Source organism: Trypanosoma melophagium (assembly GCF_022059095.1).
Source record: "Trypanosoma melophagium isolate St. Kilda chromosome Unknown ctg39segment0, whole genome shotgun sequence".
NCBI classification, from domain to species: Eukaryota; Euglenozoa; class Kinetoplastea; order Trypanosomatida; family Trypanosomatidae; genus Trypanosoma; species Trypanosoma melophagium.
Window position 1 is genome coordinate 17,043 of NW_027125177.1, and position 27,020 is coordinate 44,062.

General features: G+C 46.3%; 6 protein-coding genes across 6 annotated transcripts; all 6 read left to right on the plus strand.

The window, feature by feature from the left end:
- Positions 1–2,270: 2,270 nt before the first annotated feature.
- LSM04_005753 (Peptidase M8) lies at positions 2,271–3,209 on the plus strand (the record flags this gene model as incomplete). Its single annotated transcript, XM_067329354.1, has 1 exon — positions 2,271–3,209. One exon carries the CDS (start codon positions 2,271–2,273, stop codon positions 3,207–3,209), a length of 939 nt encoding a protein of 312 aa, XP_067188149.1.
- Positions 3,210–6,875: 3,666 nt separating this feature from the next.
- LSM04_009543 (Peptidase M8) lies at positions 6,876–7,814 on the plus strand (the record flags this gene model as incomplete). Its single annotated transcript, XM_067329365.1, has 1 exon — positions 6,876–7,814. The coding sequence occupies one exon, from the start codon at positions 6,876–6,878 to the stop codon at positions 7,812–7,814; it is 939 nt and encodes a 312-aa protein (XP_067188160.1).
- A 3,666-nt stretch (positions 7,815–11,480) lies between these two features.
- Positions 11,481–12,419, plus strand: LSM04_004532 (Peptidase M8; the record flags this gene model as incomplete). The annotated part of the gene is made up of 1 exon (XM_067329376.1): positions 11,481–12,419. The coding sequence occupies one exon, from the start codon at positions 11,481–11,483 to the stop codon at positions 12,417–12,419; it is 939 nt and encodes a 312-aa protein (XP_067188145.1).
- Positions 12,420–16,082: 3,663 nt separating this feature from the next.
- LSM04_000061 (Peptidase M8) lies at positions 16,083–17,021 on the plus strand (the record flags this gene model as incomplete). Its single annotated transcript, XM_067329387.1, has 1 exon — positions 16,083–17,021. The coding sequence occupies one exon, from the start codon at positions 16,083–16,085 to the stop codon at positions 17,019–17,021; it is 939 nt and encodes a 312-aa protein (XP_067188137.1).
- Positions 17,022–20,684: 3,663 nt separating this feature from the next.
- Positions 20,685–21,623, plus strand: LSM04_002925 (Peptidase M8; the record flags this gene model as incomplete). The annotated part of the gene is made up of 1 exon (XM_067329398.1): positions 20,685–21,623. One exon carries the CDS (start codon positions 20,685–20,687, stop codon positions 21,621–21,623), a length of 939 nt encoding a protein of 312 aa, XP_067188141.1.
- Positions 21,624–25,807: 4,184 nt separating this feature from the next.
- On the plus strand, positions 25,808–26,221 carry LSM04_007849 (uncharacterized protein; the record flags this gene model as incomplete). Its single annotated transcript, XM_067329409.1, has 2 exons — positions 25,808–25,868; positions 26,070–26,221. 2 exons carry the CDS (start codon positions 25,808–25,810, stop codon positions 26,219–26,221), a joined length of 213 nt encoding a protein of 70 aa, XP_067188154.1.
- Positions 26,222–27,020: the final 799 nt, after the last annotated feature.

Consider the following 27,020-nt stretch of genomic DNA (forward strand, 5'->3'; position numbering starts at 1 on the left):
TTTTACCTGGATCTATCGGAGAGGGCATTCGATGTATGTGATCTTTGAGTACGGCATAAAGCAATGCCATTTGAGGTGTGTTTTTTCCTTAACTGGTACTATATGGGAGCCCGTGTCGTCATGTAGCAGTGTAGAAAGGGCTGTTGATTGTACTAGGTGATTTTCCATTCCGACAGTAACCTTTTTCAAGGTTTGGTGTGTTTAGAAGGGATACGGTTTTCTTTTGTTTTTATGGGTGTGTGTGTGCACGCTGATGTTAATTGTTGTGTGGGAAATAATCTCCGGTGCGGAGTGGCATCCCTATTCTCTCTACCAGTGAATCTCCTTTCTATTGGGGGTTTGTGGGTGGTGTTGCTGCTGCTCTGTTGTGGTGTGCTCGTGTCGTTGGTGCATTTTCTCGTGGGTAGTCGTCTTTTGCTCACTGTGTGTGTATATGCTTCTCTTGCGCGTTTCTCTTTTTCGTTTTTTTTTTTGCTGTACAGACCATGTAGCGCAAGAATGAGTGGACATGACCCCGTGAATTGTTCGACCCGTGAGTTTTCTATTTTGCAGTGGGGTTTTGCTAAATCGCATGCCTCCTTGCAAAAACCCCAAGAATAGGTCTTTGTACCGGATTTAAGCTGCCTTCTCAATGTGGTGTAGTATGTTCACGCCGATGGTGTGTGTGCCGGTGTCGTTCCAGGAGTCGTACGATGCGTACGCGTTTTTGTTTGCGATGATTGCGGCTGTACCGATGCACGTGTTGGAGGTGCAGCTGGACCTGATGTTTGCCGGCGGCAGCGCCCCGGCCCCACCAGTGGAGCCTGTTGAAAAGCAGAACATCACTGGAAGTGCGGAACGTGCGTCTGTTTGTGCTGACGAAGGGGGCTGCGGCGGGCACCGCAGTCACGGTGTTCTCCTCGTTGCGGAAGGTGGAGCGCAGCGTATCACCTCAGCCCTGTTGATGGGGTTCGGTGTGACGTGGACACCAAGGTGCTGTTTCTGGCACTCTCATTCCACCAGCTGTTGGGGAGACTGTCGCTGATCCTCGACGCCGTATACAGTGAAATTCTTCTATGCCTGACCCTTTATGCTCGTGTTGAATGATTTCCTGGAGTGCCTGCACGTATGGCACGGTGGTGTGGATGCGACGTGGTGCAATCTTTTGGGCGTTGCGTGCGTGGCCTGCAGTTATGAGATGGATGGTGGAGAAAATAGTGTAGGCAAATGGGAGAAACTGTGACCCATCCCGTTATTCGCTCTGTCGCCTGCGGTGAAGTTGTGGTGTTCTGAGCACCCAAGACATATCCGTATATGTATATATTTATATATATGTTTATTGTAGTTTTAGTTTAAATTGCTTTGTAGTGCATTGCCGTACTACGACTACTTCGGAAGATAATATAATTTCACCTTCTCTTTCTTTCTTTATTTGCGCCAACTTCTATAGACTGTTTTACGCAACTCTATTTTACACCGATCACAATAACTTGCAGGTTATGAGTAAGGCAACGCGTCCCTTGCTGCTTCTGCGGCGCCGACCACTGCTTCTCATACTGCTGCTTCTGTGCTGCGCCAGTGTGTGTGTGGCGTGGGATGACGTCAAGCAGCGGTTTGTGTTCGAAGAGATGATCAACAAGACCGGCAGACACTCGGCTGGTGTTGTGCGGGAGGTGCCCCGCAAGGGACAGAGTGGCGTGCAGGCGTACACCGTCGCCACATCTAAGCGGAAGCTGATCCGCATCGTGACGTCAATGAAGGACTTGGAGGATGGTACGAAGTACTGCGTCAATGAGGGTGACCATGTAACAGATTTCAGTGGTTATGTGTGGATCTGCGATAAGAAAACTATCCTGAATAAAGATAGGAAAACCAACCTGATGGAGAAAATCATTCCAACTGCAGTCAAACTGCACGCCGATCGTCTGCTCGTTGACCGCGAGAGTGAGCCGTTGGTTATCCCTCCATTTGAAAGCGGTGCTTGCAGCCTTCTCACTGTTCCTGAGACCCACAGAACGAAAGGTGTTCCCAATGCTGACATGGTACTGTACGTGGCCGCGAGGCCTGGAGGTCCGCTTGGTGCTTACTGTGCTAGTTTGTCCTCTGGTCGTCCGATTGCTGGTCTCCTGAACTTTGTTCCATATCCGTCAGTAAGTCCGCGACTCAGCGTCCGCCATGCTGCGCACCATATTGGACACGCACTTGGGTTCGAATACGAGCTGATGAAAAAACTCAAAATGACCTCCACCATCACTGTGCGTGGTGTGCAACGAGAGGTTGTGAGCTCGGAGATGACAAAGAAAAAGGCACGGGAACACTACGGCTGCGATAATCTTAAGGGCATGGAACTGGACTATAAAAGCTCGTTGAAACATGTGGCATCCCTGTGGTCCTGGCGCAATGCAAAGGACGAGTTGATGAACTCTGCAAATGCGGTCGCTGGTGGCTACTACACAGCTTTGACGATGGCAACTTTCCACGACATGAAATTTTATTCTGCCAACTGGGGAATGGAGGAGCCGATGAGTTGGGGCCATAAGGCGGGATGTGGTTTCATTGAAGGGAGTTGCCTCAAAGACGAAAGCGTATCAAATTACCCGAATGCGTTCTGCACTGGGAAGAGGGTGTACTGTTCCACTGATCACTTCGCACTTTCTAAGTGCGATGATACTCCGGATATAAATACAGACCCAAAGAGCCCTTGTCCCATCCTCCTTTCACCTGTTGAAGTGAACTCCAGTGGACATTTTCGCTCTTCTGCCTGCACTGAGTTGGGGAACAGTGGGTTTCCTGACTTCTTGACTGGAGAGAACTCGATGTGCTTAAGTACGGATGATTACGATATAAAGGAGGGTGTTGTACCACTAAAAATGAGCGGTGTGTGTGCACTGGTGTCGTGTGATGAGAGCCATCGTAAAGTGCAGGTGAAGTACAAGGGCAACGACCGGTGGCACGACTGTCCTGAAGGCAAAAAAATAACAGTGGAGACTTCTGCTTCACTGAGCTTTAAAACAATCACATGCCCCCAGTACACCGAAGTGTGCACTATTGCCTTCAACGGCAGCAGTCGGCTTACAGTGAACGATCCATCCGGTCATCCGACACCCCCTTCTGGTGGTGCGAACGGTGGTGGTGGTGGTAATAACAACGTTGGCGGTGATGGTTGTGCCACTGTTGCTCCCATCGCCTTGGCAGCTGTTGTCCTCATGGTTATCACGCCAATGCTGTGATTGTGAGCAGTGTCAGAAGCCGTGCTTGCAACGTGCAAAGAGCACCAGCGTGTCGTATAAGAAACTTCTCGAAGAGAAAGAGAGAGATTGGACATACAGTGGTAGAGTAAACGGAAACATGTTGGAGGAGACGTAGAGCTGTGTGCATAACAATTTGACTCTTTTGTAATGCTTGAATACTTTGAAAACATCTCTTCTTTTCCTATTTATCTTTTTCTCTTTCAATGCAATTACTTAAGGTTGCACACCAATACCTCCTCACAAAGAGTTGTACAACGCGCTCCGAACTCGAAAGAGAGTTTTTAAAAACCCACCCACCCGCAACCAAAAAAGAAGTTTTAAACATATTTTTATATCTCGTTGGTCAATAGATTTTATTTTTAAACGTTTTTACTTTCGAAAAGGTTTTATTTTGATTATTTTCAGGAAAATAGATAAATAAATGAACATATAAAATAATAAACAAACCAATATTACTTTCAAATTTTTTGTTTTTCAATCACAGCCCGGGTGTGCGTAGGCTATAAACCATCCCGCGGGCGAGAATAGCATTAGAGCAGCGAAGATCCCGCAAAACAAAAAAAATTATTTTACATCTCAACACTCTCATTTTTTCTTTGTTTTTCACAGAGAGTGTTATGTTTTTTTGTTTCTTTTTTTTCCCACTGAAGTTTTTCTTGGCGCCCTTTATATATAAGAATAAAAAGTGCAGCAGCCATTGAAATACCTTTTGTTGTATTACCATTAAGTGTTTAATTTTGGGTACCCTTTTTATATTTTGTTTTTGGAACCATTAAATTTACTTTTGTGGCGCACTTGTTAAAACTGAAAGTGCTAATGCCATTGAGATACTTTTTATTTTATTACCATTAAGTTTATTTTGAAATACCTCCAATAAGGTTCAACGGTCCGAACACCTGGATTGAATAATAATTTGATTGAAAAGGCCAGGGTTCGATGTCCGGAATCGCTTGAGGCTCCATTAAGAATTATTGAGTGTCTTCGGCGTGGAAGGGTGTGGGAGCGTTCTTTCCAACCCCGAGAGCTAAAGTACAAGCCACAGAAAGCGAGAAATATCTTTAGTATTTCCCCGTTAATGATGTGCTGATGTACTGGCCTTATCGGCAAACGTTGTTTCTCAGTTTGACATGCAGTACCACTTGTGCAAACACGTTCTTCCTTTCCTCTTCTTTTCTTCTTAGTAAAACGACAATGGTCCCACGCCACGCCATGGCATTGTGACGCAGTAACGTCATGTGCTCGGCGTCAAATGTATTCAAGTCATGGTGAACCAATAGTTACCTCTACAGTACCCGTGTATATGCATATGCTTCTGTTTTCGTTTTTCCTCCCTCTGGACAGGTGACAACAATGTCCACACTTTATATATTGTTTGTTTTTACCTGGATCTATCGGAGAGGGCATTCGATGTATGTGATCTTTGAGTACGGCATAAAGCAATGCCATTTGAGGTGTGTTTTTTCCTTAACTGGTACTATATGGGAGCCCGTGTCGTCATGTAGCAGTGTAGAAAGGGCTGTTGATTGTACTAGGTGATTTTCCATTCCGACAGTAACCTTTTTCAAGGTTTGGTGTGTTTAGAAGGGATACGGTTTTCTTTTGTTTTTATGGGTGTGTGTGTGCACGCTGATGTTAATTGTTGTGTGGGAAATAATCTCCGGTGCGGAGTGGCATCCCTATTCTCTCTACCAGTGAATCTCCTTTCTATTGGGGGTTTGTGGGTGGTGTTGCTGCTGCTCTGTTGTGGTGTGCTCGTGTCGTTGGTGCATTTTCTCGTGGGTAGTCGTCTTTTGCTCACTGTGTGTGTATATGCTTCTCTTGCGCGTTTCTCTTTTTCGTTTTTTTTTTGCTGTACAGACCATGTAGCGCAAGAATGAGTGGACATGACCCCGTGAATTGTTCGACCCGTGAGTTTTCTATTTTGCAGTGGGGTTTTGCTAAATCGCATGCCTCCTTGCAAAAACCCCAAGAATAGGTCTTTGTACCGGATTTAAGCTGCCTTCTCAATGTGGTGTAGTATGTTCACGCCGATGGTGTGTGTGCCGGTGTCGTTCCAGGAGTCGTACGATGCGTACGCGTTTTTGTTTGCGATGATTGCGGCTGTACCGATGCACGTGTTGGAGGTGCAGCTGGACCTGATGTTTGCCGGCGGCAGCGCCCCGGCCCCACCAGTGGAGCCTGTTGAAAAGCAGAACATCACTGGAAGTGCGGAACGTGCGTCTGTTTGTGCTGACGAAGGGGGCTGCGGCGGGCACCGCAGTCACGGTGTTCTCCTCGTTGCGGAAGGTGGAGCGCAGCGTATCACCTCAGCCCTGTTGATGGGGTTCGGTGTGACGTGGACACCAAGGTGCTGTTTCTGGCACTCTCATTCCACCAGCTGTTGGGGAGACTGTCGCTGATCCTCGACGCCGTATACAGTGAAATTCTTCTATGCCTGACCCTTTATGCTCGTGTTGAATGATTTCCTGGAGTGCCTGCACGTATGGCACGGTGGTGTGGATGCGACGTGGTGCAATCTTTTGGGCGTTGCGTGCGTGGCCTGCAGTTATGAGATGGATGGTGGAGAAAATAGTGTAGGCAAATGGGAGAAACTGTGACCCATCCCGTTATTCGCTCTGTCGCCTGCGGTGAAGTTGTGGTGTTCTGAGCACCCAAGACATATCCGTATATGTATATATTTATATATATGTTTATTGTAGTTTTAGTTTAAATTGCTTTGTAGTGCATTGCCGTACTACGACTACTTCGGAAGATAATATAATTTCACCTTCTCTTTCTTTCTTTATTTGCGCCAACTTCTATAGACTGTTTTACGCAACTCTATTTTACACCGATCACAATAACTTGCAGGTTATGAGTAAGGCAACGCGTCCCTTGCTGCTTCTGCGGCGCCGACCACTGCTTCTCATACTGCTGCTTCTGTGCTGCGCCAGTGTGTGTGTGGCGTGGGATGACGTCAAGCAGCGGTTTGTGTTCGAAGAGATGATCAACAAGACCGGCAGACACTCGGCTGGTGTTGTGCGGGAGGTGCCCCGCAAGGGACAGAGTGGCGTGCAGGCGTACACCGTCGCCACATCTAAGCGGAAGCTGATCCGCATCGTGACGTCAATGAAGGACTTGGAGGATGGTACGAAGTACTGCGTCAATGAGGGTGACCATGTAACAGATTTCAGTGGTTATGTGTGGATCTGCGATAAGAAAACTATCCTGAATAAAGATAGGAAAACCAACCTGATGGAGAAAATCATTCCAACTGCAGTCAAACTGCACGCCGATCGTCTGCTCGTTGACCGCGAGAGTGAGCCGTTGGTTATCCCTCCATTTGAAAGCGGTGCTTGCAGCCTTCTCACTGTTCCTGAGACCCACAGAACGAAAGGTGTTCCCAATGCTGACATGGTACTGTACGTGGCCGCGAGGCCTGGAGGTCCGCTTGGTGCTTACTGTGCTAGTTTGTCCTCTGGTCGTCCGATTGCTGGTCTCCTGAACTTTGTTCCATATCCGTCAGTAAGTCCGCGACTCAGCGTCCGCCATGCTGCGCACCATATTGGACACGCACTTGGGTTCGAATACGAGCTGATGAAAAAACTCAAAATGACCTCCACCATCACTGTGCGTGGTGTGCAACGAGAGGTTGTGAGCTCGGAGATGACAAAGAAAAAGGCACGGGAACACTACGGCTGCGATAATCTTAAGGGCATGGAACTGGACTATAAAAGCTCGTTGAAACATGTGGCATCCCTGTGGTCCTGGCGCAATGCAAAGGACGAGTTGATGAACTCTGCAAATGCGGTCGCTGGTGGCTACTACACAGCTTTGACGATGGCAACTTTCCACGACATGAAATTTTATTCTGCCAACTGGGGAATGGAGGAGCCGATGAGTTGGGGCCATAAGGCGGGATGTGGTTTCATTGAAGGGAGTTGCCTCAAAGACGAAAGCGTATCAAATTACCCGAATGCGTTCTGCACTGGGAAGAGGGTGTACTGTTCCACTGATCACTTCGCACTTTCTAAGTGCGATGATACTCCGGATATAAATACAGACCCAAAGAGCCCTTGTCCCATCCTCCTTTCACCTGTTGAAGTGAACTCCAGTGGACATTTTCGCTCTTCTGCCTGCACTGAGTTGGGGAACAGTGGGTTTCCTGACTTCTTGACTGGAGAGAACTCGATGTGCTTAAGTACGGATGATTACGATATAAAGGAGGGTGTTGTACCACTAAAAATGAGCGGTGTGTGTGCACTGGTGTCGTGTGATGAGAGCCATCGTAAAGTGCAGGTGAAGTACAAGGGCAACGACCGGTGGCACGACTGTCCTGAAGGCAAAAAAATAACAGTGGAGACTTCTGCTTCACTGAGCTTTAAAACAATCACATGCCCCCAGTACACCGAAGTGTGCACTATTGCCTTCAACGGCAGCAGTCGGCTTACAGTGAACGATCCATCCGGTCATCCGACACCCCCTTCTGGTGGTGCGAACGGTGGTGGTGGTGGTAATAACAACGTTGGCGGTGATGGTTGTGCCACTGTTGCTCCCATCGCCTTGGCAGCTGTTGTCCTCATGGTTATCACGCCAATGCTGTGATTGTGAGCAGTGTCAGAAGCCGTGCTTGCAACGTGCAAAGAGCACCAGCGTGTCGTATAAGAAACTTCTCGAAGAGAAAGAGAGAGATTGGACATACAGTGGTAGAGTAAACGGAAACATGTTGGAGGAGACGTAGAGCTGTGTGCATAACAATTTGACTCTTTTGTAATGCTTGAATACTTTGAAAACATCTCTTCTTTTCCTATTTATCTTTTTCTCTTTCAATGCAATTACTTAAGGTTGCACACCAATACCTCCTCACAAAGAGTTGTACAACGCGCTCCGAACTCGAAAGAGAGTTTTTAAAAACCCACCCACCCGCAACCAAAAAAGAAGTTTTAAACATATTTTTATATCTCGTTGGTCAATAGATTTTATTTTTAAACGTTTTTACTTTCGAAAAGGTTTTATTTTGATTATTTTCAGGAAAATAGATAAATAAATGAACATATAAAATAATAAACAAACCAATATTACTTTCAAATTTTTTGTTTTTCAATCACAGCCCGGGTGTGCGTAGGCTATAAACCATCCCGCGGGCGAGAATAGCATTAGAGCAGCGAAGATCCCGCAAAACAAAAAAAATTATTTTACATCTCAACACTCTCATTTTTTCTTTGTTTTTCACAGAGAGTGTTATGTTTTTTGTTTCTTTTTTTTCCCACTGAAGTTTTTCTTGGCGCCCTTTATATATAAGAATAAAAAGTGCAGCAGCCATTGAAATACCTTTTGTTGTATTACCATTAAGTGTTTAATTTTGGGTACCCTTTTTATATTTTGTTTTTGGAACCATTAAATTTACTTTTGTGGCGCACTTGTTAAAACTGAAAGTGCTAATGCCATTGAGATACTTTTTATTTTATTACCATTAAGTTTATTTTGAAATACCTCCAATAAGGTTCAACGGTCCGAACACCTGGATTGAATAATAATTTGATTGAAAAGGCCAGGGTTCGATGTCCGGAATCGCTTGAGGCTCCATTAAGAATTATTGAGTGTCTTCGGCGTGGAAGGGTGTGGGAGCGTTCTTTCCAACCCCGAGAGCTAAAGTACAAGCCACAGAAAGCGAGAAATATCTTTAGTATTTCCCCGTTAATGATGTGCTGATGTACTGGCCTTATCGGCAAACGTTGTTTCTCAGTTTGACATGCAGTACCACTTGTGCAAACACGTTCTTCCTTTCCTCTTCTTTTCTTCTTAGTAAAACGACAATGGTCCCACGCCACGCCATGGCATTGTGACGCAGTAACGTCATGTGCTCGGCGTCAAATGTATTCAAGTCATGGTGAACCAATAGTTACCTCTACAGTACCCGTGTATATGCATATGCTTCTGTTTTCGTTTTTCCTCCCTCTGGACAGGTGACAACAATGTCCACACTTTATATATTGTTTGTTTTTACCTGGATCTATCGGAGAGGGCATTCGATGTATGTGATCTTTGAGTACGGCATAAAGCAATGCCATTTGAGGTGTGTTTTTTCCTTAACTGGTACTATATGGGAGCCCGTGTCGTCATGTAGCAGTGTAGAAAGGGCTGTTGATTGTACTAGGTGATTTTCCATTCCGACAGTAACCTTTTTCAAGGTTTGGTGTGTTTAGAAGGGATACGGTTTTCTTTTGTTTTTATGGGTGTGTGTGTGCACGCTGATGTTAATTGTTGTGTGGGAAATAATCTCCGGTGCGGAGTGGCATCCCTATTCTCTCTACCAGTGAATCTCCTTTCTATTGGGGGTTTGTGGGTGGTGTTGCTGCTGCTCTGTTGTGGTGTGCTCGTGTCGTTGGTGCATTTTCTCGTGGGTAGTCGTCTTTTGCTCACTGTGTGTGTATATGCTTCTCTTGCGCGTTTCTCTTTTTCGTTTTTTTTTTTGCTGTACAGACCATGTAGCGCAAGAATGAGTGGACATGACCCCGTGAATTGTTCGACCCGTGAGTTTTCTATTTTGCAGTGGGGTTTTGCTAAATCGCATGCCTCCTTGCAAAAACCCCAAGAATAGGTCTTTGTACCGGATTTAAGCTGCCTTCTCAATGTGGTGTAGTATGTTCACGCCGATGGTGTGTGTGCCGGTGTCGTTCCAGGAGTCGTACGATGCGTACGCGTTTTTGTTTGCGATGATTGCGGCTGTACCGATGCACGTGTTGGAGGTGCAGCTGGACCTGATGTTTGCCGGCGGCAGCGCCCCGGCCCCACCAGTGGAGCCTGTTGAAAAGCAGAACATCACTGGAAGTGCGGAACGTGCGTCTGTTTGTGCTGACGAAGGGGGCTGCGGCGGGCACCGCAGTCACGGTGTTCTCCTCGTTGCGGAAGGTGGAGCGCAGCGTATCACCTCAGCCCTGTTGATGGGGTTCGGTGTGACGTGGACACCAAGGTGCTGTTTCTGGCACTCTCATTCCACCAGCTGTTGGGGAGACTGTCGCTGATCCTCGACGCCGTATACAGTGAAATTCTTCTATGCCTGACCCTTTATGCTCGTGTTGAATGATTTCCTGGAGTGCCTGCACGTATGGCACGGTGGTGTGGATGCGACGTGGTGCAATCTTTTGGGCGTTGCGTGCGTGGCCTGCAGTTATGAGATGGATGGTGGAGAAAATAGTGTAGGCAAATGGGAGAAACTGTGACCCATCCCGTTATTCGCTCTGTCGCCTGCGGTGAAGTTGTGGTGTTCTGAGCACCCAAGACATATCCGTATATGTATATATTTATATATATGTTTATTGTAGTTTTAGTTTAAATTGCTTTGTAGTGCATTGCCGTACTACGACTACTTCGGAAGATAATATAATTTCACCTTCTCTTTCTTTCTTTATTTGCGCCAACTTCTATAGACTGTTTTACGCAACTCTATTTTACACCGATCACAATAACTTGCAGGTTATGAGTAAGGCAACGCGTCCCTTGCTGCTTCTGCGGCGCCGACCACTGCTTCTCATACTGCTGCTTCTGTGCTGCGCCAGTGTGTGTGTGGCGTGGGATGACGTCAAGCAGCGGTTTGTGTTCGAAGAGATGATCAACAAGACCGGCAGACACTCGGCTGGTGTTGTGCGGGAGGTGCCCCGCAAGGGACAGAGTGGCGTGCAGGCGTACACCGTCGCCACATCTAAGCGGAAGCTGATCCGCATCGTGACGTCAATGAAGGACTTGGAGGATGGTACGAAGTACTGCGTCAATGAGGGTGACCATGTAACAGATTTCAGTGGTTATGTGTGGATCTGCGATAAGAAAACTATCCTGAATAAAGATAGGAAAACCAACCTGATGGAGAAAATCATTCCAACTGCAGTCAAACTGCACGCCGATCGTCTGCTCGTTGACCGCGAGAGTGAGCCGTTGGTTATCCCTCCATTTGAAAGCGGTGCTTGCAGCCTTCTCACTGTTCCTGAGACCCACAGAACGAAAGGTGTTCCCAATGCTGACATGGTACTGTACGTGGCCGCGAGGCCTGGAGGTCCGCTTGGTGCTTACTGTGCTAGTTTGTCCTCTGGTCGTCCGATTGCTGGTCTCCTGAACTTTGTTCCATATCCGTCAGTAAGTCCGCGACTCAGCGTCCGCCATGCTGCGCACCATATTGGACACGCACTTGGGTTCGAATACGAGCTGATGAAAAAACTCAAAATGACCTCCACCATCACTGTGCGTGGTGTGCAACGAGAGGTTGTGAGCTCGGAGATGACAAAGAAAAAGGCACGGGAACACTACGGCTGCGATAATCTTAAGGGCATGGAACTGGACTATAAAAGCTCGTTGAAACATGTGGCATCCCTGTGGTCCTGGCGCAATGCAAAGGACGAGTTGATGAACTCTGCAAATGCGGTCGCTGGTGGCTACTACACAGCTTTGACGATGGCAACTTTCCACGACATGAAATTTTATTCTGCCAACTGGGGAATGGAGGAGCCGATGAGTTGGGGCCATAAGGCGGGATGTGGTTTCATTGAAGGGAGTTGCCTCAAAGACGAAAGCGTATCAAATTACCCGAATGCGTTCTGCACTGGGAAGAGGGTGTACTGTTCCACTGATCACTTCGCACTTTCTAAGTGCGATGATACTCCGGATATAAATACAGACCCAAAGAGCCCTTGTCCCATCCTCCTTTCACCTGTTGAAGTGAACTCCAGTGGACATTTTCGCTCTTCTGCCTGCACTGAGTTGGGGAACAGTGGGTTTCCTGACTTCTTGACTGGAGAGAACTCGATGTGCTTAAGTACGGATGATTACGATATAAAGGAGGGTGTTGTACCACTAAAAATGAGCGGTGTGTGTGCACTGGTGTCGTGTGATGAGAGCCATCGTAAAGTGCAGGTGAAGTACAAGGGCAACGACCGGTGGCACGACTGTCCTGAAGGCAAAAAAATAACAGTGGAGACTTCTGCTTCACTGAGCTTTAAAACAATCACATGCCCCCAGTACACCGAAGTGTGCACTATTGCCTTCAACGGCAGCAGTCGGCTTACAGTGAACGATCCATCCGGTCATCCGACACCCCCTTCTGGTGGTGCGAACGGTGGTGGTGGTGGTAATAACAACGTTGGCGGTGATGGTTGTGCCACTGTTGCTCCCATCGCCTTGGCAGCTGTTGTCCTCATGGTTATCACGCCAATGCTGTGATTGTGAGCAGTGTCAGAAGCCGTGCTTGCAACGTGCAAAGAGCACCAGCGTGTCGTATAAGAAACTTCTCGAAGAGAAAGAGAGAGATTGGACATACAGTGGTAGAGTAAACGGAAACATGTTGGAGGAGACGTAGAGCTGTGTGCATAACAATTTGACTCTTTTGTAATGCTTGAATACTTTGAAAACATCTCTTCTTTTCCTATTTATCTTTTTCTCTTTCAATGCAATTACTTAAGGTTGCACACCAATACCTCCTCACAAAGAGTTGTACAACGCGCTCCGAACTCGAAAGAGAGTTTTTAAAAACCCACCCACCCGCAACCAAAAAAGAAGTTTTAAACATATTTTTATATCTCGTTGGTCAATAGATTTTATTTTTAAACGTTTTTACTTTCGAAAAGGTTTTATTTTGATTATTTTCAGGAAAATAGATAAATAAATGAACATATAAAATAATAAACAAACCAATATTACTTTCAAATTTTTTGTTTTTCAATCACAGCCCGGGTGTGCGTAGGCTATAAACCATCCCGCGGGCGAGAATAGCATTAGAGCAGCGAAGATCCCGCAAAACAAAAAAAATTATTTTACATCTCAACACTCTCATTTTTTCTTTGTTTTTCACAGAGAGTGTTATGTTTTTTGTTTCTTTTTTTCCCACTGAAGTTTTTCTTGGCGCCCTTTATATATAAGAATAAAAAGTGCAGCAGCCATTGAAATACCTTTTGTTGTATTACCATTAAGTGTTTAATTTTGGGTACCCTTTTTATATTTTGTTTTTGGAACCATTAAATTTACTTTTGTGGCGCACTTGTTAAAACTGAAAGTGCTAATGCCATTGAGATACTTTTTATTTTATTACCATTAAGTTTATTTTGAAATACCTCCAATAAGGTTCAACGGTCCGAACACCTGGATTGAATAATAATTTGATTGAAAAGGCCAGGGTTCGATGTCCGGAATCGCTTGAGGCTCCATTAAGAATTATTGAGTGTCTTCGGCGTGGAAGGGTGTGGGAGCGTTCTTTCCAACCCCGAGAGCTAAAGTACAAGCCACAGAAAGCGAGAAATATCTTTAGTATTTCCCCGTTAATGATGTGCTGATGTACTGGCCTTATCGGCAAACGTTGTTTCTCAGTTTGACATGCAGTACCACTTGTGCAAACACGTTCTTCCTTTCCTCTTCTTTTCTTCTTAGTAAAACGACAATGGTCCCACGCCACGCCATGGCATTGTGACGCAGTAACGTCATGTGCTCGGCGTCAAATGTATTCAAGTCATGGTGAACCAATAGTTACCTCTACAGTACCCGTGTATATGCATATGCTTCTGTTTTCGTTTTTCCTCCCTCTGGACAGGTGACAACAATGTCCACACTTTATATATTGTTTGTTTTTACCTGGATCTATCGGAGAGGGCATTCGATGTATGTGATCTTTGAGTACGGCATAAAGCAATGCCATTTGAGGTGTGTTTTTTCCTTAACTGGTACTATATGGGAGCCCGTGTCGTCATGTAGCAGTGTAGAAAGGGCTGTTGATTGTACTAGGTGATTTTCCATTCCGACAGTAACCTTTTTCAAGGTTTGGTGTGTTTAGAAGGGATACGGTTTTCTTTTGTTTTTATGGGTGTGTGTGTGCACGCTGATGTTAATTGTTGTGTGGGAAATAATCTCCGGTGCGGAGTGGCATCCCTATTCTCTCTACCAGTGAATCTCCTTTCTATTGGGGGTTTGTGGGTGGTGTTGCTGCTGCTCTGTTGTGGTGTGCTCGTGTCGTTGGTGCATTTTCTCGTGGGTAGTCGTCTTTTGCTCACTGTGTGTGTATATGCTTCTCTTGCGCGTTTCTCTTTTTCGTTTTTTTTTGCTGTACAGACCATGTAGCGCAAGAATGAGTGGACATGACCCCGTGAATTGTTCGACCCGTGAGTTTTCTATTTTGCAGTGGGGTTTTGCTAAATCGCATGCCTCCTTGCAAAAACCCCAAGAATAGGTCTTTGTACCGGATTTAAGCTGCCTTCTCAATGTGGTGTAGTATGTTCACGCCGATGGTGTGTGTGCCGGTGTCGTTCCAGGAGTCGTACGATGCGTACGCGTTTTTGTTTGCGATGATTGCGGCTGTACCGATGCACGTGTTGGAGGTGCAGCTGGACCTGATGTTTGCCGGCGGCAGCGCCCCGGCCCCACCAGTGGAGCCTGTTGAAAAGCAGAACATCACTGGAAGTGCGGAACGTGCGTCTGTTTGTGCTGACGAAGGGGGCTGCGGCGGGCACCGCAGTCACGGTGTTCTCCTCGTTGCGGAAGGTGGAGCGCAGCGTATCACCTCAGCCCTGTTGATGGGGTTCGGTGTGACGTGGACACCAAGGTGCTGTTTCTGGCACTCTCATTCCACCAGCTGTTGGGGAGACTGTCGCTGATCCTCGACGCCGTATACAGTGAAATTCTTCTATGCCTGACCCTTTATGCTCGTGTTGAATGATTTCCTGGAGTGCCTGCACGTATGGCACGGTGGTGTGGATGCGACGTGGTGCAATCTTTTGGGCGTTGCGTGCGTGGCCTGCAGTTATGAGATGGATGGTGGAGAAAATAGTGTAGGCAAATGGGAGAAACTGTGACCCATCCCGTTATTCGCTCTGTCGCCTGCGGTGAAGTTGTGGTGTTCTGAGCACCCAAGACATATCCGTATATGTATATATTTATATATATGTTTATTGTAGTTTTAGTTTAAATTGCTTTGTAGTGCATTGCCGTACTACGACTACTTCGGAAGATAATATAATTTCACCTTCTCTTTCTTTCTTTATTTGCGCCAACTTCTATAGACTGTTTTACGCAACTCTATTTTACACCGATCACAATAACTTGCAGGTTATGAGTAAGGCAACGCGTCCCTTGCTGCTTCTGCGGCGCCGACCACTGCTTCTCATACTGCTGCTTCTGTGCTGCGCCAGTGTGTGTGTGGCGTGGGATGACGTCAAGCAGCGGTTTGTGTTCGAAGAGATGATCAACAAGACCGGCAGACACTCGGCTGGTGTTGTGCGGGAGGTGCCCCGCAAGGGACAGAGTGGCGTGCAGGCGTACACCGTCGCCACATCTAAGCGGAAGCTGATCCGCATCGTGACGTCAATGAAGGACTTGGAGGATGGTACGAAGTACTGCGTCAATGAGGGTGACCATGTAACAGATTTCAGTGGTTATGTGTGGATCTGCGATAAGAAAACTATCCTGAATAAAGATAGGAAAACCAACCTGATGGAGAAAATCATTCCAACTGCAGTCAAACTGCACGCCGATCGTCTGCTCGTTGACCGCGAGAGTGAGCCGTTGGTTATCCCTCCATTTGAAAGCGGTGCTTGCAGCCTTCTCACTGTTCCTGAGACCCACAGAACGAAAGGTGTTCCCAATGCTGACATGGTACTGTACGTGGCCGCGAGGCCTGGAGGTCCGCTTGGTGCTTACTGTGCTAGTTTGTCCTCTGGTCGTCCGATTGCTGGTCTCCTGAACTTTGTTCCATATCCGTCAGTAAGTCCGCGACTCAGCGTCCGCCATGCTGCGCACCATATTGGACACGCACTTGGGTTCGAATACGAGCTGATGAAAAAACTCAAAATGACCTCCACCATCACTGTGCGTGGTGTGCAACGAGAGGTTGTGAGCTCGGAGATGACAAAGAAAAAGGCACGGGAACACTACGGCTGCGATAATCTTAAGGGCATGGAACTGGACTATAAAAGCTCGTTGAAACATGTGGCATCCCTGTGGTCCTGGCGCAATGCAAAGGACGAGTTGATGAACTCTGCAAATGCGGTCGCTGGTGGCTACTACACAGCTTTGACGATGGCAACTTTCCACGACATGAAATTTTATTCTGCCAACTGGGGAATGGAGGAGCCGATGAGTTGGGGCCATAAGGCGGGATGTGGTTTCATTGAAGGGAGTTGCCTCAAAGACGAAAGCGTATCAAATTACCCGAATGCGTTCTGCACTGGGAAGAGGGTGTACTGTTCCACTGATCACTTCGCACTTTCTAAGTGCGATGATACTCCGGATATAAATACAGACCCAAAGAGCCCTTGTCCCATCCTCCTTTCACCTGTTGAAGTGAACTCCAGTGGACATTTTCGCTCTTCTGCCTGCACTGAGTTGGGGAACAGTGGGTTTCCTGACTTCTTGACTGGAGAGAACTCGATGTGCTTAAGTACGGATGATTACGATATAAAGGAGGGTGTTGTACCACTAAAAATGAGCGGTGTGTGTGCACTGGTGTCGTGTGATGAGAGCCATCGTAAAGTGCAGGTGAAGTACAAGGGCAACGACCGGTGGCACGACTGTCCTGAAGGCAAAAAAATAACAGTGGAGACTTCTGCTTCACTGAGCTTTAAAACAATCACATGCCCCCAGTACACCGAAGTGTGCACTATTGCCTTCAACGGCAGCAGTCGGCTTACAGTGAACGATCCATCCGGTCATCCGACACCCCCTTCTGGTGGTGCGAACGGTGGTGGTGGTGGTAATAACAACGTTGGCGGTGATGGTTGTGCCACTGTTGCTCCCATCGCCTTGGCAGCTGTTGTCCTCATGGTTATCACGCCAATGCTGTGATTGTGAGCAGTGTCAGAAGCCGTGCTTGCAACGTGCAAAGAGCACCAGCGTGTCGTATAAGAAACTTCTCGAAGAGAAAGAGAGAGATTGGACATACAGTGGTAGAGTAAACGGAAACATGTTGGAGGAGACGTAGAGCTGTGTGCATAACAATTTGACTCTTTTGTAATGCTTGAATACTTTGAAAACATCTCTTCTTTTCCTATTTATCTTTTTCTCTTTCAATGCAATTACTTAAGGTTGCACACCAATACCTCCTCACAAAGAGTTGTACAACGCGCTCCGAACTCGAAAGAGAGTTTTTAAAAACCCACCCACCCGCAACCAAAAAAGAAGTTTTAAACATATTTTTATATCTCGTTGGTCAATAGATTTTATTTTTAAACGTTTTTACTTTCGAAAAGGTTTTATTTTGATTATTTTCAGGAAAATAGATAAATAAATGAACATATAAAATAATAAACAAACCAATATTACTTTCAAATTTTTTGTTTTTCAATCACAGCCCGGGTGTGCGTAGGCTATAAACCATCCCGCGGGCGAGAATAGCATTAGAGCAGCGAAGATCCCGCAAAACAAAAAAAATTATTTTACATCTCAACACTCTCATTTTTTCTTTGTTTTTCACAGAGAGTGTTATGTTTTTTGTTTCTTTTTTTTCCCACTGAAGTTTTCTTGGCGCCCTTTATATATAAGAATAAAAAGTGCAGCAGCCATTGAAATACCTTTTGTTGTATTACCATTAAGTGTTTAATTTTGGGTACCCTTTTTATATTTTGTTTTTGGAACCATTAAATTTACTTTTGTGGCGCACTTGTTAAAACTGAAAGTGCTAATGCCATTGAGATACTTTTTATTTTATTACCATTAAGTTTATTTTGAAATACCTCCAATAAGGTTCAACGGTCCGAACACCTGGATTGAATAATAATTTGATTGAAAAGGCCAGGGTTCGATGTCCGGAATCGCTTGAGGCTCCATTAAGAATTATTGAGTGTCTTCGGCGTGGAAGGGTGTGGGAGCGTTCTTTCCAACCCCGAGAGCTAAAGTACAAGCCACAGAAAGCGAGAAATATCTTTAGTATTTCCCCGTTAATGATGTGCTGATGTACTGGCCTTATCGGCAAACGTTGTTTCTCAGTTTGACATGCAGTACCACTTGTGCAAACACGTTCTTCCTTTCCTCTTCTTTTCTTCTTAGTAAAACGACAATGGTCCCACGCCACGCCATGGCATTGTGACGCAGTAACGTCATGTGCTCGGCGTCAAATGTATTCAAGTCATGGTGAACCAATAGTTACCTCTACAGTACCCGTGTATATGCATATGCTTCTGTTTTCGTTTTTCCTCCCTCTGGACAGGTGACAACAATGTCCACACTTTATATATTGTTTGTTTTTACCTGGATCTATCGGAGAGGGCATTCGATGTATGTGATCTTTGAGTACGGCATAAAGCAATGCCATTTGAGGTGTGTTTTTTCCTTAACTGGTACTATATGGGAGCCCGTGTCGTCATGTAGCAGTGTAGAAAGGGCTGTTGATTGTACTAGGTGATTTTCCATTCCGACAGTAACCTTTTTCAAGGTTTGGTGTGTTTAGAAGGGATACGGTTTTCTTTTGTTTTTATGGGTGTGTGTGTGCACGCTGATGTTAATTGTTGTGTGGGAAATAATCTCCGGTGCGGAGTGGCATCCCTATTCTCTCTACCAGTGAATCTCCCTTTCTATTGGGGGTTTGTGGGTGGTGTTGCTGCTGCTCTGTTGTGGTGTGCTCGTGTCGTTGGTGCATTTTCTCGTGGGTAGTCGTCTTTTGCTCACTGTGTGTGTATATGCTTCTCTTGCGCGTTTCTCTTTTTCGTTTTTTTTTGCTGTACAGACCATGTAGCGCAAGAATGAGTGGACATGACCCCGTGAATTGTTCGACCCGTGAGTTTTCTATTTTGCAGTGGGGTTTTGCTAAATCGCATGCCTCCTTGCAAAAACCCCAAGAATAGGTCTTTGTACCGGATTTAAGCTGCCTTCTCAATGTGGTGTAGTATGTTCACGCCGATGGTGTGTGTGCCGGTGTCGTTCCAGGAGTCGTACGATGCGTACGCGTTTTTGTTTGCGATGATTGCGGCTGTACCGATGCACGTGTTGGAGGTGCAGCTGGACCTGATGTTTGCCGGCGGCAGCGCCCCGGCCCCACCAGTGGAGCCTGTTGAAAAGCAGAACATCACTGGAAGTGCGGAACGTGCGTCTGTTTGTGCTGACGAAGGGGGCTGCGGCGGGCACCGCAGTCACGGTGTTCTCCTCGTTGCGGAAGGTGGAGCGCAGCGTATCACCTCAGCCCTGTTGATGGGGTTCGGTGTGACGTGGACACCAAGGTGCTGTTTCTGGCACTCTCATTCCACCAGCTGTTGGGGAGACTGTCGCTGATCCTCGACGCCGTATACAGTGAAATTCTTCTATGCCTGACCCTTTATGCTCGTGTTGAATGATTTCCTGGAGTGCCTGCACGTATGGCACGGTGGTGTGGATGCGACGTGGTGCAATCTTTTGGGCGTTGCGTGCGTGGCCTGCAGTTATGAGATGGATGGTGGAGAAAATAGTGTAGGCAAATGGGAGAAACTGTGACCCATCCCGTTATTCGCTCTGTCGCCTGCGGTGAAGTTGTGGTGTTCTGAGCACCCAAGACATATCCGTATATGTATATATTTATATATATGTTTATTGTAGTTTTAGTTTAAATTGCTTTGTAGTGCATTGCCGTACTACGACTACTTCGGAAGATAATATAATTTCACCTTCTCTTTCTTTCTTTATTTGCGCCAACTTCTATAGACTGTTTTACGCAACTCTATTTTACACCGATCACAATAACTTGCAGGTTATGAGTAAGGCAACGCGTCCCTTGCTGCTTCTGCGGCGCCGACCACTGCTTCTCATACTGCTGCTTCTGTGCTGCGCCAGTGTGTGTGTGGCGTGGGATGACGTCAAGCAGCGGTTTGTGTTCGAAGAGATGATCAACAAGACCGGCAGACACTCGGCTGGTGTTGTGCGGGAGGTGCCCGCAAGGGACAGAGTGGCGTGCAGGCGTACACCGTCGCCACATCTAAGCGGAAGCTGATCCGCATCGTGACGTCAATGAAGGACTTGGAGGATGGTACGAAGTACTGCGTCAATGAGGGTGACCGTGTAACAGATTTCAGTGGTTATGTGTGGATCTGCGATAAGAAAACTATCCTGAATAAAGATAGGAAAACCAACCTGATGGAGAAAATCATTCCAACTGCAGTCAAACTGCACGCCGATCGTCTGCTCGTTGACCGCGAGAGTGAGCCGTTGGTTATCCCTCCATTTGAAAGCGGTGCTTGCAGCCTTCTCACTGTTCCTGAGACCCACAGAACGAAAGGTGTTCCCAATGCTGACATGGTACTGTACGTGGCCGCGAGGCCTGGAGGTCCGCTTGGTGCTTACTGTGCTAGTTTGTCCTCTGGTCGTCCGATTGCTGGTCTCCTGAACTTTGTTCCATATCCGTCAGTAAGTCCGCGACTCAGCGTCCGCCATGCTGCGCACCATATTGGACACGCACTTGGGTTCGAATACGAGCTGATGAAAAAACTCAAAATGACCTCCACCATCACTGTGCGTGGTGTGCAACGAGAGGTTGTGAGCTCGGAGATGACAAAGAAAAAGGCACGGGAACACTACGGCTGCGATAATCTTAAGGGCATGGAACTGGACTATAAAAGCTCGTTGAAACATGTGGCATCCCTGTGGTCCTGGCGCAATGCAAAGGACGAGTTGATGAACTCTGCAAATGCGGTCGCTGGTGGCTACTACACAGCTTTGACGATGGCAACTTTCCACGACATGAAATTTTATTCTGCCAACTGGGGAATGGAGGAGCCGATGAGTTGGGGCCATAAGGCGGGATGTGGTTTCATTGAAGGGAGTTGCCTCAAAGACGAAAGCGTATCAAATTACCCGAATGCGTTCTGCACTGGGAAGAGGGTGTACTGTTCCACTGATCACTTCGCACTTTCTAAGTGCGATGATACTCCGGATATAAATACAGACCCAAAGAGCCCTTGTCCCATCCTCCTTTCACCTGTTGAAGTGAACTCCAGTGGACATTTTCGCTCTTCTGCCTGCACTGAGTTGGGGAACAGTGGGTTTCCTGACTTCTTGACTGGAGAGAACTCGATGTGCTTAAGTACGGATGATTACGATATAAAGGAGGGTGTTGTACCACTAAAAATGAGCGGTGTGTGTGCACTGGTGTCGTGTGATGAGAGCCATCGTAAAGTGCAGGTGAAGTACAAGGGCAACGACCGGTGGCACGACTGTCCTGAAGGCAAAAAAATAACAGTGGAGACTTCTGCTTCACTGAGCTTTAAAACAATCACATGCCCCCAGTACACCGAAGTGTGCACTATTGCCTTCAACGGCAGCAGTCGGCTTACAGTGAACGATCCATCCGGTCATCCGACACCCCCTTCTGGTGGTGCGAACGGTGGTGGTGGTGGTAATAACAACGTTGGCGGTGATGGTTGTGCCACTGTTGCTCCCATCGCCTTGGCAGCTGTTGTCCTCATGGTTATCACGCCAATGCTGTGATTGTGAGCAGTGTCAGAAGCCGTGCTTGCAACGTGCAAAGAGCACCAGCGTGTCGTATAAGAAACTTCTCGAAGAGAAAGAGAGAGATTGGACATACAGTGGTAGAGTAAACGGAAACATGTTGGAGGAGACGTAGAGCTGTGTGCATAACAATTTGACTCTTTTGTAATGCTTGAATACTTTGAAAACATCTCTTCTTTTCCTATTTATCTTTTTCTCTTTCAATGCAATTACTTAAGGTTGCACACCAATACCTCCTCACAAAGAGTTGTACAACGCGCTCCGAACTCGAAAGAGAGTTTTTAAAAACCCACCCACCCGCAACCAAAAAGAAGTTTTAAACATATTTTTATATCTCGTTGGTCAATAGATTTTATTTTTAAACGTTTTTACTTTCGAAAAGGTTTTATTTTGATTATTTTCAGGAAAATAGATAAATAAATGAACATATAAAATAATAAACAAACCAATATTACTTTCAAATTTTTTGTTTTTCAATCACAGCCCGGGTGTGCGTAGGCTATAAACCATCCCGCGGGCGAGAATAGCATTAGAGCAGCGAAGATCCCGCAAAACAAAAAAATTATTTTACATCTCAACACTCTCATTTTTTCTTTGTTTTTCACAGAGAGTGTTATGTTTTTTGTTTCTTTTTTTCCCACTGAAGTTTTCTTGGCGCCCTTTATATATAAGAATAAAAAGTGCAGCAGCCATTGAAATACCTTTTGTTGTATTACCATTAAGTGTTTAATTTTGGGTACCCTTTTTATATTTTGTTTTTGGAACCATTAAATTTACTTTTGTGGCGCACTTGTTAAAACTGAAAGTGCTAATGCCATTGAGATACTTTTTATTTTATTACCATTAAGTTTATTTTGAAATACCTCCAATAAGGTTCAACGGTCCGAACACCTGGATTGAATAATAATTTGATTGAAAAGGCCAGGGTTCGATGTCCGGAATCGCTTGAGGCTCCATTAAGAATTATTGAGTGTCTTCGGCGTGGAAGGGTGTGGGAGCGTTCTTTCCAACCCCGAGAGCTAAAGTACAAGCCACAGAAAGCGAGAAATATCTTTAGTATTTCCCCGTTAATGATGTGCTGATGTACTGGCCTTATCGGCAAACGTTGTTTCTCAGTTTGACATGCAGTACCACTTGTGCAAACACGTTCTTCCTTTCCTCTTCTTTTCTTCTTAGTAAAACGACAATGGTCCCACGCCACGCCATGGCATTGTGACGCAGTAACGTCATGTGCTCGGCGTCAAATGTATTCAAGTCATGGTGAACCAATAGTTACCTCTACAGTACCCGTGTATATGCATATGCTTCTGTTTTCGTTTTTCCTCCCTCTGGACAGGTGACAACAATGTCCACACTTTATATATTGTTTGTTTTTACCTGGATCTATCGGAGAGGGCATTCGATGTATGTGATCTTTGAGTACGGCATAAAGCAATGCCATTTGAGGTGTGTTTTTTCCTTAACTGGTACTATATGGGAGCCCGTGTCGTCATGTAGCAGTGTAGAAAGGGCTGTTGATTGTACTAGGTGATTTTCCATTCCGACAGTAACCTTTTTCAAGGTTTGGTGTGTTTAGAAGGGATACGGTTTTCTTTTGTTTTTATGGGTGTGTGTGTGCACGCTGATGTTAATTGTTGTGTGGGAAATAATCTCCGGTGCGGAGTGGCATCCCTATTCTCTCTACCAGTGAATCTCCTTTCTATTGGGGGTTTGTGGGTGGTGTTGCTGTTGCTCTGTTGTGGTGTGCTCGTGTCGTTGGTGCATTTTCTCGTGGGTAGTCGTCTTTTGCTCACTGTGTGTGTATATGCTTCTCTTGCGCGTTTCTCTTTTTCGTTTTTTTTTGCTGTACAGACCATGTAGCGCAAGAATGAGTGGACATGACCCCGTGAATTGTTCGACCCGTGAGTTTTCTATTTTGCAGTGGGGTTTTGCTAAATCGCATGCCTCCTTGCAAAAACCCCAAGAATAGGTCTTTGTACCGGATTTAAGCTGCCTTCTCAATGTGGTGTAGTATGTTCACGCCGATGGTGTGTGTGCCGGTGTCGTTCCAGGAGTCGTACGATGCGTACGCGTTTTTGTTTGCGATGATTGCGGCTGTACCGATGCACGTGTTGGAGGTGCAGCTGGACCTGATGTTTGCCGGCGGCAGCGCCCCGGCCCCACCAGTGGAGCCTGTTGAAAAGCAGAACATCACTGGAAGTGCGGAACGTGCGTCTGTTTGTGCTGACGAAGGGGGCTGCGGCGGGCACCGCAGTCACGGTGTTCTCCTCGTTGCGGAAGGTGGAGCGCAGCGTATCACCTCAGCCCTGTTGATGGGGTTCGGTGTGACGTGGACACCAAGGTGCTGTTTCTGGCACTCTCATTCCACCAGCTGTTGGGGAGACTGTCGCTGATCCTCGACGCCGTATACAGTGAAATTCTTCTATGCCTGACCCTTTATGCTCGTGTTGAATGATTTCCTGGAGTGCCTGCACGTATGGCACGGTGGTGTGGATGCGACGTGGTGCAATCTTTTGGGCGTTGCGTGCGTGGCCTGCAGTTATGAGATGGATGGTGGAGAAAATAGTGTAGGCAAATGGGAGAAACTGTGACCCATCCCGTTATTCGCTCTGTCGCCTGCGGTGAAGTTGTGGTGTTCTGAGCACCCAAGACATATCCGTATATGTATATATTTATATATATGTTTATTGTAGTTTTAGTTTAAATTGCTTTGTAGTGCATTGCCGTACTACGACTACTTCGGAAGATAATATAATTTCACCTTCTCTTTCTTTCTTTATTTGCGCCAACTTCTATAGACTGTTTTACGCAACTCTATTTTACACCGATCACAATAACTTGCAGGTTATGAGTAAGGCAACGCGTCCCTTGCTGCTTCTGCGGCGCCGACCACTGCTTCTCATACTGCTGCTTCTGTGCTGCGCCAGTGTGTGTGTGGCGTGGGATGACGTCAAGCAGCGGTTTGTGTTCGAAGAGATGATCAACAAGACCGGCAGACACTCGGCTGGTGTTGTGCGGGAGGTGCCCCGCAAGGGACAGAGTGGCGTGCAGGCGTACACCGTCGCCACATCTAAGCGGAAGCTGATCCGCATCGTGACGTCAATGAAGGACTTGGAGGATGGTACGAAGTACTGCGTCAATGAGGGTGACCGTGTAACAGATTTCAGTGGTTATGTGTGGATCTGCGATAAGAAAACTATCCTGAATAAAGATAGGAAAACCAACCTGATGGAGAAAATCATTCCAACTGCAGTCAAACTGCACGCCGATCGTCTGCTCGTTGACCGCGAGAGTGAGCCGTTGGTTATCCCTCCATTTGAAAGCGGTGCTTGCAGCCTTCTCACTGTTCCTGAGACCCACAGAACGAAAGGTGTTCCCAATGCTGACATGGTACTGTACGTGGCCGCGAGGCCTGGAGGTCCGCTTGGTGCTTACTGTGCTAGTTTGTCCTCTGGTCGTCCGATTGCTGGTCTCCTGAACTTTGTTCCATATCCGTCAGTAAGTCCGCGACTCAGCGTCCGCCATGCTGCGCACCATATTGGACACGCACTTGGGTTCGAATACGAGCTGATGAAAAAACTCAAAATGACCTCCACCATCACTGTGCGTGGTGTGCAACGAGAGGTTGTGAGCTCGGAGATGACAAAGAAAAAGGCACGGGAACACTACGGCTGCGATAATCTTAAGGGCATGGAACTGGACTATAAAAGCTCGTTGAAACATGTGGCATCCCTGTGGTCCTGGCGCAATGCAAAGGACGAGTTGATGAACTCTGCAAATGCGGTCGCTGGTGGCTACTACACAGCTTTGACGATGGCAACTTTCCACGACATGAAATTTTATTCTGCCAACTGGGGAATGGAGGAGCCGATGAGTTGGGGCCATAAGGCGGGATGTGGTTTCATTGAAGGGAGTTGCCTCAAAGACGAAAGCGTATCAAATTACCCGAATGCGTTCTGCACTGGGAAGAGGGTGTACTGTTCCACTGATCACTTCGCACTTTCTAAGTGCGATGATACTCGGATATAAATACAGACCCAAAGAGCCCTTGTCCCATCCTCCTTTCACCTGTTGAAGTGAACTCCAGTGGACATTTTCGCTCTTCTGCCTGCACTGAGTTGGGGAACAGTGGGTTTCCTGACTTCTTGACTGGAGAGAACTCGATGTGCTTAAGTACGGATGATTACGATATAAAGGAGGGTGTTGTACCACTAAAAATGAGCGGTGTGTGTGCACTGGTGTCGTGTGATGAGAGCCATCGTAAAGTGCAGGTGAAGTACAAGGGCAACGACCGGTGGCACGACTGTCCTGAAGGCAAAAAAATAACAGTGGAGACTTCTGCTTCACTGAGCTTTAAAACAATCACATGCCCCCAGTACACCGAAGTGTGCACTATTGCCTTCAACGGCAGCAGTCGGCTTACAGTGAACGATCCATCCGGTCATCCGACACCCCCTTCTGGTGGTGCGAACGGTGGTGGTGGTGGTAATAACAACGTTGGCGGTGATGGTTGTGCCACTGTTGCTCCCATCGCCTTGGCAGCTGTTGTCCTCATGGTTATCACGCCAATGCTGTGATTGTGAGCAGTGTCAGAAGCCGTGCTTGCAACGTGCAAAGAGCACCAGCGTGTCGTATAAGAAACTTCTCGAAGAGAAAGAGAGAGATTGGACATACAGTGGTAGAGTAAACGGAAACATGTTGGAGGAGACGTAGAGCTGTGTGCATAACAATTTGACTCTTTTGTAATGCTTGAATACTTTGAAAACATCTCTTCTTTTCCTATTTATCTTTTTCTCTTTCAATGCAATTACTTAAGGTTGCACACCAATACCTCCTCACAAAGAGTTGTACAACGCGCTCCGAACTCGAAAGAGAGTTTTTAAAAACCCACCCACCCGCAACCAAAAAGAAGTTTTAAACATATTTTTATATCTCGTTGGTCAATAGATTTTATTTTTAAACGTTTTTACTTTCGAAAAGGTTTTATTTTGATTATTTTCAGGAAAATAGATAAATAAATGAACATATAAAATAATAAACAAACCAATATTACTTTCAAATTTTTGTTTTTCAATCACAGCCCGGGTGTGCGTAGGCTATAAACCATCCCGCGGGCGAGAATAGCATTAGAGCAGCGAAGATCCCGCAAAACAAAAAAAATTATTTTACATCTCAACACTCTCATTTTTTCTTTGTTTTTCACAGAGAGTGTTATGTTTTTTGTTTCTTTTTTTTCCCACTGAAGTTTTTCTTGGCGCCCTTTATATATAAGAATAAAAAGTGCAGCAGCCATTGAAATACCTTTTGTTGTATTACCATTAAGTGTTTAATTTTGGGTACCCTTTTTATATTTTGTTTTTGGAACCATTAAATTTA